Source organism: Macaca fascicularis, chromosome 2 (genome assembly GCF_037993035.2).
Source record: "Macaca fascicularis isolate 582-1 chromosome 2, T2T-MFA8v1.1".
Lineage (NCBI taxonomy): Eukaryota > Metazoa > Chordata > Mammalia > Primates > Cercopithecidae > Macaca > Macaca fascicularis.
This window is the reverse complement of record NC_088376.1, coordinates 46278848-46293414: the sequence shown is the minus strand read 5'-3', so window position 1 is coordinate 46293414 and position 14567 is coordinate 46278848. Positions and strand designations below refer to the sequence as shown.

General features: G+C 39.6%; 1 protein-coding gene across 1 annotated transcript in view; it reads left to right on the top strand.

The window, feature by feature from the left end:
• SLC9A9 (solute carrier family 9 member A9) overlaps window positions 1-14567 on the top strand; it is a 586998-nt gene that overhangs the window by 378028 nt on the left and 194403 nt on the right. The window contains exon 12 of the mRNA XM_005546010.4: window positions 13118-13271. Within this exon, the coding sequence (XP_005546067.2) occupies window positions 13118-13271 (154 nt within the window). The remainder of the gene's footprint in view (window positions 1-13117; window positions 13272-14567) is intronic.

Here is a 14567-nt window from a genome sequence, read left to right as displayed (position 1 = left end):
CAATAAAAATTACCTGCTCTTGCATTTTTAACCAGCCAGTTAGGTTTTGCTATTTGGCATACCATAATATTTTTTAGATGGGAACTACTGTTTTGATGAAGTACAGTGAATTCAGGCTTTGAAGCTGGCTCAGCCACCTGGAACTGTGTGATGAATCCTGTTCAAACCTCAGTGGCCTAGGCTGTAAAATGGGGATATTAATACTTACCTTAAATGATCAGTGTTGAAAACCAAACTAGAATCTGTATTTAAAATATGCCTGGCACAGGAACTGCTACCTAGGAGACACTCAAAATGGGAGTTTCTTTTACTTTCTTTAACCACCAGAGATGACAAGACGGCCTTTAGTGCTTTCATAGAGATAGGACTCAATCTCACACCTGGTGTCAGGAAAAACGTTCTATCAGAGACTGAGGGTTTTATTCCAAAGAAGGTTTGACTGTCAAATCACTGCTGAGGACAGTCTAAGGTAACAGCTACGGGCTCATGACGTCCCTGTAGAAGACAGAGGCCCATGGCTCCTGCTCTCCTCCCTCCATTTAAGGACAATCATTGGTATTTTACTTTTAGTTCCAGCAGTGACTCACTTTTGGCATTAATACATGAAACAAAACGTGTAACTCAAGCCCGGCATGGTAGCTGACACCTATAATCCCAGCATTTCAGGAGGCTAAAGCGGGAGGATCGCTCGAGGCCAGGAGTTTGAGATCAGCCTAGGCAACATGACAAGACCCCATCTCTACAAAAAAAAATTTTTTTTTAATTAGGCAGGGGAGGTGGTGCTCACCTGTAGTCCCAGCTACTCAGGAGGCTGAGGTGGGAAGACCACTTGAGCCCAGGAGTGGGAGGCTGCAGTGAACTATGATCACACTGCCGCACTCCAGCCTGGGCAAGAGTGAGAGACCCTGTCTCTAAATAATAAAATAAAAAATAAAAAATGTTGTGACTCAAAATACCAGTTACTGTGAGTAAAATATATTGTCCCCCCCATTCCCTACTGGTTCACACATATAAATTGTCACAATCTACTTAGACATTTATTGAGTGTGAGACAGTAGCAATATCTTGTGGATAATCATAGACTGTCCTATGTATTGAGGTGGTGCAGACAACAGGAACGTGCCAGCCTCTGAGAGAACTGAGTAATAAAAGGAGACAGTCCAGAATGTGTGTCACCTCTCCCTGTGTTTAGGAGCCTTCTGTGTACATTTAGATTTTTAGGATATCCATGGTGTCACAGATACCACAAATATCTGAGAGTTTTAACCAAATTAACATGTCCCCAGAGGCAAACAAATGGACTACATTATTTTCCCTGTATTCTGCCTGAATTTATTTATTAATTGCTTGCTCGTGTTGGCATTGGGTAGACAAAACCTTAGAAAACTATTAACGCAAGCAAACCTTGTTCAAAAAATTAGTCTATCTGTGCCAGGCACAAATCCCTCTAATTCTGCCCTCAGGTTTTGTGGACAGAGTTCAAAAGAAGTCAGTAAAATTGACTCAAATAAATTATATGTGCAAATGAGCAAGAAGCAGTTACACTTTAAAATGCCTTGTACTAAGTATCCATCCATAGGGTCGTTAAGGAATTTAAGAATTTTCAGCATTATTTCTGATATATTGGAGAGGTTCAAATGCTGCTTTGTCAGCCAAGTCCTTCCCAGCCTCTGTGGAGTAGAGCAGGATCTCGGCCCCGCCTCCCAGCCTTCTGCTGACTCAGCCTGGAAGACTGCTCCAGAAGCACCTTTGAGGACTGGGGGTTCCATGTGAGGGAAGGAGGAGACCCCAGGGCAAGTGGATGCCCTGTCTGTCATTCACAGGCTTCCCCTCCTCTTAGAGGAGCCTGGTCACTCGCACCACTTTTCCTACAGTGGCTGAAACATTTCACTGCACTTTCTTGAAGCTGTTTTAAATTCCACAAGTCAAAGTGAAAGCATGTGTGTTAACAAGTATTCAAAATGCACTCCTCTCAGGAAGGATTGTGAGCTATCCTTCCTTAACAGATTTCTTCCAATTGCTTTCTTCCTGGCATGAAGCTCATTCTGGCTGCCCAAGGAGCTGGAAGTTTCCACTGGAGAGTCAAAAACATCACTTTAGATTAGGGTGGCTTGGGGAGAACTTGGAGCCAAATGAAAGCCCCAAGTGCCAGTGATGCTGGAGAAAGGGGCAGAGCTAGAGCAAGAGAAAGACACAGAAAGTTAAGGAGTGGGCAAGAGGCTGAACACCTGCTGAGCACACTGCCTGGGATTGACCCTTTTCTTAGGGAAGCAGAAGGAGATTTTCTTCCACTGTCCTTAGAACTCACATTCTTACTCTTTGATTTTTGAGCTTTGTCATAGGTGAGTCAGTAGGGATAACCTGGAATAGGTGCTCTACCAGCACCTACTTCCTCAGCTGTTAAAAAATATTCTGTGATTCTACAGAGACACATAGCATAGGTAGACACAGAACCATAGGATAATGTAAGCTTCTGTGACACACAGATTCCCAAAATTCAACAGTTTAATCACAGTAGCCATTGCTCTCTGGTTGATGTCACAGGCCAGGGTTGATATTAACATGGAACTGGGTGGGGTCGGGGGGATGCCTCTTCTCCAGATGGTGATTCAGATATAACAAGGCTGCTTCCATCTTATGACTTCAGAACTCCCTAAGGCAAGGATTCTAGACGTGTGGTCCATGGAGCAGCAGTCTTGGCATCACCTGGCAGCTTGTCAGAAATGCAGCTTCTCAGACCTACCATGAACCTCCTGAGTCAGACACTCTCAGAATAGAGCCCTGCAATCTGGGGCAAGGGCAGGCATTGAACAAGCCCTTCAGGTGATTCTGATACAGCTAACATTTGGGAACCACTTCATGATTTATATGCGGCTAGTGAAAGGAGAAAGAAAGCCGAGGATAAGAAGCTGCTGCTTAAAAGCCTTGGACCAGAAGTGACTCACATCATTTTTGCTCTCATTTTACTGGTGAGAACCAGTCACGTGACTGTACCTAGCTGCAAGAGCTGCTAGAAAATATAGTTTATGCAGTTATAACAGCACATCATGGACCATATAAAAATAGATTTCGGTGGATAGATAGCCATATTTGCCAAAATAGCCCTCTGCAGTAGGAATATTGTCATTATTTATAATGTCACATGGGAAAAAGCAATTCCAGATCCAAATTGGAAACCTATGCTAGGTTTCCTCAACCCCAGCAACTATGGACATTTGGGGCAGATAATTATTTGTTGTGGAGACTGTCTTGTATATTGCAGAATGTTTAATAGCATCCCTGGCTTCTACCAACTGGATAATAGTAGCACCTTCGCCTCCCCACTCTTCCCTCCCACTTTGTGGACAATGAGAACTATCTCCAGACAGTGCCATATGTTCCCAAGGGGTCAAAATCACTCCAGTTAAAAAAACCACTGGCCTCAACAGAAAATTGATAAATTGATCTTCGGAATACAAGCTGCCCATAAGTTGGGTACTCCCAGAATGTTGACTTTCTTCTGATCTATGTTAGCCTTTCTCTTGAAACTCTCTGCTAGTAATGAGGATTATTCTGATGATTCCACAGTTTACTATCACATCCGCCTTATCCACATAAAAACAAACTTCCAAAGCCAGAGGCATCTGTGCTTGTTGACTTCAGAGTTGTGAGAGAGCTAATCCTATTTACAATTCCCCTTTCTGGCTACCCAGGGCTTCTAAAAACAAACTTCTCTTTATGTAAAAATACACAGAAGTTATATCACATTTCTTCTTAGTAGCCTTAAGTTTAAATGATTCAAGTTTAGGAAGAGAGATGAGGGAAAGCTCTACTTGTCTAACACAGGCTTAGTTTCCAGAAACTCAATTTATTTTTGAATGCAGAAGATTTTCCCACTGAAAACAATCTGTTGGCTTCACTTCCATGTGATAAAATGATGTCAAACTGAAAATGGAACCACATAGCAAGATTGCATTATCCTGGAACATTTTGAAATCAGATTGACATTTTTGCTGAAAGTAGGTACCTTTGCAAGGTCACAGGATTCCAGTAAGGGTAAAAATGAAATGTAATTCAATTCTAGACCCAAACCAGGGTTTGATTAATAATAAGACTGTATTAAATCTTTTCAATCAACTTATTCAGAGTATTTGAAGTGAAAGGGAAAAAAAGGAATTGCAATGGATCGTGTCCCAAATGGAAAGACAGGCAGCAAAATAATGCATCTAAAGGACTTTTCTTTTAAAAGATAGATCCATTTATCAGGGATAGTTCTGCATCCCTGTCCATCTACTGCTCATTTTCTTTTGGGTTCCAATTGTGCTTTTAAACAAAAAAAATGACCTCCTCTTATCCATTCACTTATGCATTCATCCAATGCTTGCAGAGCACCTACGCTATGAGAGGGGCCATCTAGCTCTGGAAATGCCACAGCAGAGGCAGCAAACCAGAGGTCAGCTCTCACCAAGCGTACTTTCCAGGATAGAGAGACAGATCTTAAAGACTAGAATATAAACAAGATCATGTCCAATGGTGATCAGTGCAATGAAAAACAAACGGCCAGACGCAGTGGCTCACGCCTGTAATCCCAGCACTTTGGGAGGCCGAGGTGGGCGGATCACAAGGTCAGGAGATCAAAACCATCTTGGCCAACATGGTGAAACCCTGTCTCTACTAAAATACAAAACAATAATAATAATAATAACCAGGAGTGGTAGTGTGTACCTGTAGTCCCAGCTACTCGGGAGGCTGAGGCAAGGGAATCACTTGAACCCAGGAGGCGGAGGTTGTAGTGAGCCAAGATTGTGCCACTGCACTCCAGCCTGGGCAACAGAGCAAGACTCTGTCTAAAAAAAAAAAAAAAAAAAAAAACCTGGGTGAAGGTGAGAGCATTTAGATCTAATGGTCAGGGCAGCCCTTCTGAGGACTGAGATGATGGGCACAGCCAAGGGATGACTCAGGGGAGCACTGCGGGTGGGAGAAGCTGTAAGTACAGAGGCCTCAAGGCAAGAAGAAATCTGGTTCAAAATAAACTTCATCTTCGTACATTTTTCAATTCCTACATTTTTCATTCTTCCAGCTATCCTCATATCTTTCCACTCTCTTCAGTAAAAGATCCTAACCTTTCCCCTGAACTCCGCACTCATATCTACTCACTCAGCCTCTCTGCTTGGAAGACTAATAGGCAGCTCGGATGTAATATGGTGGGAACGTAACCCTTGATCGCCCTTATACACCCAAACATGCTCTTCCGCTAGGTTCCCCAATTCTTCCAGTGCTGAGTTCTCCCCTCATCCCCCTCATCTGACCCATCAACAAACATCAGCCTCTGACAGACCTTCAGCACCTACCATGCTGTCGTCAGTGGTCTGATCTGCATTCACTTCTTGCCTGGACTAAAAAGGCAGCCTCCTCACTGGCCTCCTATCACCAGCCTGTTTTCCTATCAGAGTCAGAGTTTTTAAGCATAGAACAGATCCTATCACTCTCTAGCATTAAAACCTTCCTAAAGTTTTCTGTCTCAAAATAAAATTCAAAAGCCTTGCGATTCAAAAGCCCAGTATGATTTGGCTATGTCACCTCTCTGGCATTATCTCCTTCTACTTCCTCCCAGCTCCACCCTGTGTATCCTACTCCCGTCACACCAGCCTCCTTGCCACAGCTTAAGCACACCAGTCATAGGCCTGCCTCAGGATTTTGTACCTACTATTCCTGAAGCCTAGAACGCTTTTCCTCCAGATACCCAGATGGCTTCTCCCTCTATTAGGTTCTCTGCTCAAATGTCACCTAACCAGAAAGGCTTTCCTAACCATGCTAACATCTCTCCCCTCACATGTAAATAGTCTCTATCCCCTTACCCTACTTTGGTTTTCTTCATACCACCTGACATAATCTAGAAGCACCTTTAAATTAAGGTCTTATTTGCCACCTGAATGAATTAATCAGTGAATGAATATGTGAATATCACCATCCCATATCTAGAGGGCCTGAAACCACTGCAATAGTTCAATTTGAAAACATTTACTGAGTTTTGTGTTCTGGGTATTATGCAAAACCTAAGAACTATGTAAGGAAGATATAACTCCAAACTTTTAAAAAACTGGGAGTTGGAGAAAAAGACCACATTAAAGTATTGATTCATTTCAGACAATGATTTAATAATACAAGTGTCATGGGCAGTATGTTTCATTAGATTTCTAAGAAAGAGAGAACAAAGTGGACTAGAGTATTCCAGGAAAACTTCATAGGAGTGGGTTGAGGGAAGAAAGATCGTTCAAATGGGTGAAGTTTGGAGAAGTACAAAGGAAAGGCAGAAACCCAGCACTAAAGCGACGAATTGATGGTGACACCATGGTACAGAGGTGGGGATAACAGTAGTTTATGGGAGGAGAGAAACCTGTCTTGCTTATGGAAGTTCTCAGTGGAGAAGAGGAAGTATACAGGAAAAGTAGGGTGGGGTTCTGAGTGAAAGGTATCTCTGGGCTATGGGAAGCTATTGGGTTGTGCTTGCTGAGTTGAATCGTGACCTCATAAAGCTAGGTTTTGAGGAAGCTGTTCTGAGGAACATCAGCAGGATGGACTGGAAGAAGAAGAGAATAGAGGCTTGAGGCCAAGACCAGAGAGTGGTTCGGGGCACAGGCAGGTTGTGAGATGGGTCTTGGGCCAAGGTGGTGCAGTGGGAAATGAGAGGAGCTGGGCTCTCATGTACCTCGTCCTCTGCTGCATCAGAATCTCTAGTTGGGATGCTGGCATGAGTGACTACATATATTTGTAAGTTCCACGTGATTCTGATGTGCACTTCTAGTGAAAAAAAAAAAAAAAGTCTAGTTGTAAACCTCCATTTGGAGATGAGGTAACAGAAATCTAAATGAGGTAACCTGCTTATGGTCATGCAGCCTGTGGGGCAGGCCTGACGGCAGATACCAGAACTCTTGACTCTCAAAATAAGATTTTAAAGGATCTCAATAAATAATAAAAAGGCTGAAATTGAACTTGCAGAAACTATTCCGAAACCATTGCATTAATCTATGTATGTAACCTGACATTACTGAAGAATCAGAAAATTCGTCCATTCATTGATTTGTTGGAAAAATCTTTATTGAATGCCTACTGTATGCTTAGTATTGCTGTAGATGTCATAGCTAAACAGAACTGGCCAATTGCAATGTACAGTAATAAGGGCTCTGATAGGGCAAACATGGATTGTGTTAGGAATATAACCCAGCCTAACCCAGACCCAGATGTCAGAGGAGGCTTTCTGGAGAAAACAGTGTCTCATTTGAGCTCTGAAGACCGGTTGGAATTCGGTGAAGTTTTGGTGAGGGTTACAGGAGAAAGAACTAGAGAAAATTTAGATGAGTAAAAAAGATTTGGGCATAGAAAATTATATGCGCAAAGGTCTCTTTTGCCTCACCATTTATTTCAGTGCCTTAAATGCTGCACATCAGTTCATGACAATGGTCACGATTTGGGCCTCATGAGGTATAGCAATCTTTTTCCTCATCAAAATGTACTTTCAAAGTATCCTCTTTTGCATCTCTAATACACCTTCTTACAGTTTACCTTTTAAAAGAGTCATGTTTGTAGGACCATGAACACTGGAGCAGAGCAGCCAAACTCTGTCATCCTCGCACTGTGTCTGGGATAAAGCTTAGCATGTAGTGAGTGCTCAGGAAATGCTTTTAGTTTATTGCTTTGCACCTTAAATAAAGATGCCCTAAGAAATATTTCTATTCCTGTGATTTAAGTTTAGCTATGTCTGACCTTCACCTATTCAGAACACATTTGCAAATTTGTAATTGATTAAAAGCTTCACTTTTGCCCTTTAAAGATACACAGGAAGCTGCACATTTTCTGAGCAGGAGTGCCTGCCAGATAGCTTTCCTTGGCTCAATAGTTTCCTATTGTTATGAATAGAACATCAACATAATTAACATAAGAATCCCTTAGAGGCCAATTTTAAATGAAACCACATTTAATTGCAGGGAATTCCTTTATTCCCCAAGGTGATGCTAAATTTCCAACTGGGCATATGAAATATGACAAAATCTCTGCAAAGTAAAGCCATTTAAAATGAAATGGTATAGTCTATCAACCCTCAAACGTATAAAATTATTTTGATTAGTTGGCCAAAACAAAGAGAAAAAGCAAGGTAAAACCTAAAGACTCAAACTCAAAGTATCCATAAAACAATACAAAATACAAGTTTTGACAAGTTCTAGATTTCTTGAGTTTTTAAAAGAAATGGATTGTGTTTTTTGGAAATAATGTTTGACTAAAAAGAAAATCCTAAGTCAATATTCATTTTTCATTTTTAGTATTTTGCTGGTACCCTAATAATCTATTTCAATCCTAAAATCCTCTATTGCCCAAAACCATAGCATAAAGAAGATAGGATCAGTATGCCCAGAGTCTCCACATAGGAGGTAATCAATACATGTACATTAAATGAACCAATGAATGCATTGGTTTTACATTTATCTAGGCTCCAAATGTGTGATAAGCAACTTCAGAGTCATAAAGAATGAGTAGGACATAGACAATAGTCCACCTCATCTGGAGTTCTACATTAGCTTCACTTTGTCCACCTGGCAGCCTCACCATTCTCATGTCCATCCCCGTGCTTCCAGTGCCACAGTGCCATGCATGCCACATGTTACCAGGGCTATGGACAGATGATCCCATCTCTAAAACCACCCTGTATCTATGTTTTTTTAGGTGGTTATAACATTGAGAAGGCATCCTCTTTTCAACATCTTGGGGTTTGGCCCCAATTAACAATGTTTCTCAACCTGCCACAAGACAGTGGCTGTACTTTTCCATTTGTTTCTGAAATCTCCACATTGCATCTCCTGTAAATATAGGGTATTCTATATATAGATATAGGTTGTTTCAGAAGTCAGCATAACATATATTTGAGTATAATTTTAAACCAAGAATTGCTCATGTATAGATAATTTAGATTTAAGAGCATAGTTACCCTAGTTTAACATAATAACAATACATTATTAAACATTCTTAGTAAGATTAATGATTGCTTACCTCCTTGCCCTTAATATCCAGCATGAAAGAGTTTATAGTAGGCATGTTATTGTAACTTTTAATTTTTATTCTAGTTTCTCATCTTTGTCACAAAGACACAAAGTTAAAAAACTACAAATATTTCTATCAATGAGAACTATTAATACTTAGCCACTCATTGTCTAATACTTCTGACATTATGTACTTTGCCATGGTGCTGCTTTATGAACCTATCACTATGAGCTTGAGGAAAGGAGAAATTGGAAAGTTCACTTTTCTTTTTTTTTTTTTTTTTTTTTTGTTGTTGCCCAGGCTGGAGTGCAATGGCACGATCTCAGCTCACTGCAACCTCCACCTCCCAGGTTTAAGTGATTCTCCTGCCTCAGCCTCCATAGTAGCTGGAATTACAGGCATCCATCACCACGCCCAGATAACTTTTTGTATTTTTAGTAGAGACGGGGTTTTACTATGTTGGCCAGGCTGGTCTTAAACTCCTGACCTCAGGTAATCCACCTCCCTCAGCCTCCCAAAGTGCTGAGATTACAGGTGTGAGCCACCCCCTCCCCCAGCTGGAAAGTTCACTTTCTAGCTCTAATCTTGTACTGTGACTAAACACTGCTAGGAGCTTTACCTTGACCTATAAATTCTCTCCTCAGATACAGAAGTCTATTGTAAGACTGTTTCCTTGAGTTCTCATTCCCTAATGATCCCATTTGTATTTCCTGGTGAGAACACTATTAAAATAGTTGCCAGTATTAAGGGTTATTAATATCCCCACTCTTATCCCCAGCTGGGTGTGAATGCACTCGTACTTCTGGTGGGGCCTTTTCTTCTTGAGTACAACCATCTCAAGTGTTCAGAATTTCTGATGTGTAAGAACTTTTTTATTAATATCTACTTCAAATGGTATCTTCCTTTTCTATAGGCCATTTCCATGTCTACACGGAGATTTAGAATAATTTCCTTTCTCCATTACATTTTGTTCCTTGAAGGTATTTTATAATCAGAGTGCATGTTCTTCTCTCTTTCGGAGATTTCCTTGTTTCAGGCAAAACGTATTAAGTCTCTCTAGTCGAATCCTGTGGATCTTGTGTTATGCCACTTGTCTCTTGAATAGTCTCAGCATGGAGATAAGAAAGGAGCATTATATTCTAAGCTGAGAACCTAGAAACAAAAACCAGTATGGTTATAGTTTTTCTCATCCTGCCCTGTATCTACTTTTTAAAATTCCTTTAATGTACGAATACAGATTTAGAAATTTAGAAACCTAAATGCTATAATAAATATTATAAAAAGTAGATCATTGAAATTGTATATGTATGATTTAAAGCTTTCAATAAAAATAACCAAATCACTACCTCTTTGGGTTATACTCGCTATCATTATAAATCTTTATTTGTCCTATTACACAATATAACAGGGACTATAAATGTCTTGCACATCGTGTGTTGCCCAAGAGAGACCTTCCATTTTAGCTCCTTTCCTTTACTAGTTGTGCTTTTATTTACTCTTCTTCCAAGTCTAAATTTCTATTTTTATTAGTGTCATCACACTTCAACTTCAAGTTCTAGTATTTCTTTTTTTTTTTTTTTTTTTTGAGATGAAGTCTCACTCTGTCACCCAGGCTGCAGTGCAATGGCACAATCTTGGCTCACTGCAACCTCCACCTGCCAACTTCAACCAATTCCCCTGCTTCAGCCTCCCGAGTAGCTGGGACTACAGGTGTGTACCCCCATACCCAGCTAATTTTTGTATTTTTAGTAGAGATGGGGTTTCACCATGTTGGCCAGGCTGGTGTCAAACTCCTGACCCCATGATTTGCCCACCTCAGCCTCCCAAAGTGCTGGGATTATGGCGTGAGCCACCATGCCCAGCCCTTCATCTTTAATACCTCTTGCAAATATATTTAATATGGATTCATAAAAATGCAATTAGCATATTATTACAAAAGAAGAAGTAAAAGAAGAAGAAAAATCAGGTTTTAATATACTAGTTTATAGATTTTGTAAAACTATGTAATCATTCTAGAGTAATTTTAAATGCCATTTAAGTAGTTAATTTTCAGTGGTCCATAAGCTTAGTTTTCCTTGTTGCCTGACACATTTGATTCTTAAAAAGTAATTGTTCCCAGAAAGTTTCTTTTGTATATACAGTCAATATTATTCTAAAATGTTATGGAAAGGCAAAATAACTAGAATAGCTAAAACAATTTTGAAAACAAAATTAAGGTGGGCAGAATCACTCTACCCAATGTTAAGACTTATTATATAGCTACAATAATTAAGACAGTGTGCTGTTAGAAGAAGGACAGACACATAGATCAATGGAACAAAGTAGAGAACTGAGAAATAGACCCACAAAAATATACCCAGCTGGTTTTTGATGGAGTTCCAAAAGCAATTCAATGAAGCAATTAAATATCCATAGGTGAAAAAATGAACCTCAACCTAAACCTCTCACCTTATACAGAAATTCGATCAAAGTGACCATGGACCTAAATGTACAACTGTAACACTTTCAGAAAAAAAATAGGGAAAAACCTTTGAGATCTAGGGCTAAGCACAGAGTTTTTAGACATGACTCCAAAAGCACAATTTATAAAAAGCAAAATCAACAAATTAGACCTCATCAAAATTAAAAACTTTTTCTCTGCAAAGGACTCTTTTAAGATGATGAAAAGAGAAGCCACAGAGTGGGAGAAAATATTTGCAAACCATGCATCCAACAAAGGACTATTATATAGAATTGTTAAGAACTCTCAAAACTCAACAATAAACACTCAACAATCCGATTTTTTAAAATGAGTTAAAGACATGAAGGGCCATTTCACCCAAGAGGGTATATGGATAACAAACAAATACATTTCAAAATGCTCAAGACCATTTTACTGTTAGGAAAATGCAAATTAAAACCACAACAAACCATCACCACATACTTATCAGAATGACTAAAATGAAAAATAGTGACAACACCAAATCTGCCAAGGAGGCAGAGAAATTGGATGACTTATATATTGCTGGTAGGAATGTAAAATGTTACAACCACTCTGGAAAACAATTGAGTAATTTCTTAAAAACCTAAATATGGAAATACTATACTACCTAGTGATTGTACTCCTGGGCATATATCTCAGGGAAATGAAAACTTACGTTCACACAATAATCTGTATGTAAATTTTAGCATCCTTTGCTGTAATAGCCAAAAACTGAAAACAACTCAGATATCCTTCAACAGACAGGTGGTAAAATAAACTGTGGAACATCTGGACTGTGGAATATTGCTCAGTAATAAAAAGGAACAACTACCAATAATTCAGTAACCTGAATGATTATCCAGCAAATTATGCTGGGTTAAAAAAAAAGGCAGTTCCAAGAGACTGTATACTGCATGGTTCCATTTATATAACTTTCTTGAAATGACAAAATCATCTTAACAGAGAATAGATTATTGGTGGTTAGGAATTAAGGAGTGAGTGTGTGGGAGGGAAGTAGGTGTGGTTATAAAAGGGCAATGTGAAGGATCCTTGTGGTGATGGAAATGTTTTTTTTTTTTTTTTTCTCTCTCTGTCTCTTTAGAGCCAGGGTCTTGCTCTGTCACCCAGACTGATGGCATAATCCTAGCTCATTACAGCCTTGAACTCCTGGGCTTAAGTGATCCTTTCGAGTAGCTGGGTCTAAAGACACATGCCACCATGCCTGGCTAATTTTTAAAAATTTTTTTTTGTAGAGACAGGGTCTTGCTTTGTTGCCCAGGCTGATCTCAAATGCCTGACTTCATGTGATTTTCCCACTTCAGCTTCCCAAAGTGCTGAGATTACAAGTGTGAGCCACTGCACCCAGCCAGAAATGTTCTTTATCTTGACTGGCTCAATGTCAATATTCTGGTTGAGATATTGAGCTATATAGTTTTGCATGATATCATTGAAACTGATAGAAACTGAAGAAAGAGTACACAGTGTCTTTCTGTATTATTTCTTACAACTCTTTATGAATCTATAATTATCTCAAAATAAAAAGATTAATTAAAAAATTGTGTCAGCAAATTGTAAGGATGAATCCATTGAAATGAAAAAGACACTTGCAAGGTATTTATTTTCTCCTTTGGTTTTTCCTGCAAGGTTTGCGAGGAGCGATCGCATTTGCCTTAGCTATTCGGAACACAGAATCTCAGCCCAAACAAATGATGTTTACCACCACACTGCTCCTCGTGTTCTTCACTGTCTGGGTATTTGGAGGAGGAACAACCCCCATGCTGACTTGGCTTCAGATCAGGTGAGTGACAACGTCTAGCAAAGGAAATCGTTACAAGGCATGACTGCGCTGTTCAATTTCTGGTATTGCTGACTTAGTCAATAGTACAATGGCAGGTCCTAACCTAACTTTCCCGGCAGTCAAGTTGACCTTCACCCATCGGGTGAAACAGAATGACATAGTACCAACCACACTGACTTTTCCAGAAAGCTTCCAAATCCTAGGATGATGTCTGTTTATAGTCTGTCCCTAGAAATTTATTTATTCATCTATCAATTATTCCATTCAACAATCTGTATTCAGTACAATTCGGTATACTATGGAGTTTACAAAAATAAGACACAGGTCTTGTCCTCAAGATACAATCCAGTTGGACTGATATAGAAAAAGCTATAATATGAAGGATAAAGTGAATTTATTGTTTTTTAATTCCTTACAGCACTTACAACAGGGACATAGGAAATGCTTAAACATACTTGCTTAGTGAGCCATATGCTTAGCCAGAGGGATGCTATAGATGCAAGTTAGACACTTTCATACAGGAAAAGAGGGTAAAGGCTTCAGTCAGTGGCCCTCCAGTAAGCAGTTCTGGAAGATGATTACTATAAACCTGAAGTATGGGAGGAGCAGACGTTTTGACAAAAATGGGTCGCTGGTGTCAATTGTGAAAATGGGTAAATCTATTTTAAAGTGTGGCTGTCTTTATTTAATGTTCTTGTGACCTGGGTCCTCATTTTCATATTCCAGAAGGTAACAACAGTGCTTTAGGCAAATCACTTTTTTTTCTCAAATCTATACATTTTTGATGATCATGCAATCACTTCCTGGTTCCTACCCATTGTCTATAAGACAAATTTATACCTACTACATTCAACACGTAAAGATCCATCTGACTGGAAAAGGACTTCCAAGAAGATTCTTACAGTCAAGAGTCTGTTATTACAGCGCCTAGTATACTGCCTGGCACACAGTAGGATTGAATACATAATTCATGAAAAGTTAAATGAATACAACCACAAATGTAAACACTTTCAGTCACTATTTACTGCAGGTCTCACAAGTTTAGTATAGGAAAACTTATGCTCAAACCAGGCCAACTGTCTATGCATTAAACCAAATTCTGAGAAAAAAGGGCTTCTTGAAGTACTGTGAATATTGCTAAACACAAAAAAAGGCTTTGACTAAAGGTGAATAGAGAGTGTTTTGAAATGCTTCTTGAATTACTTCCTAAGCACATAAATGTGACTTGCAATTTCTTTCACAGTGGTTGTTACCTGTAGGCTCCCATGGATGAGTACACAGATTGCATTAAACTCT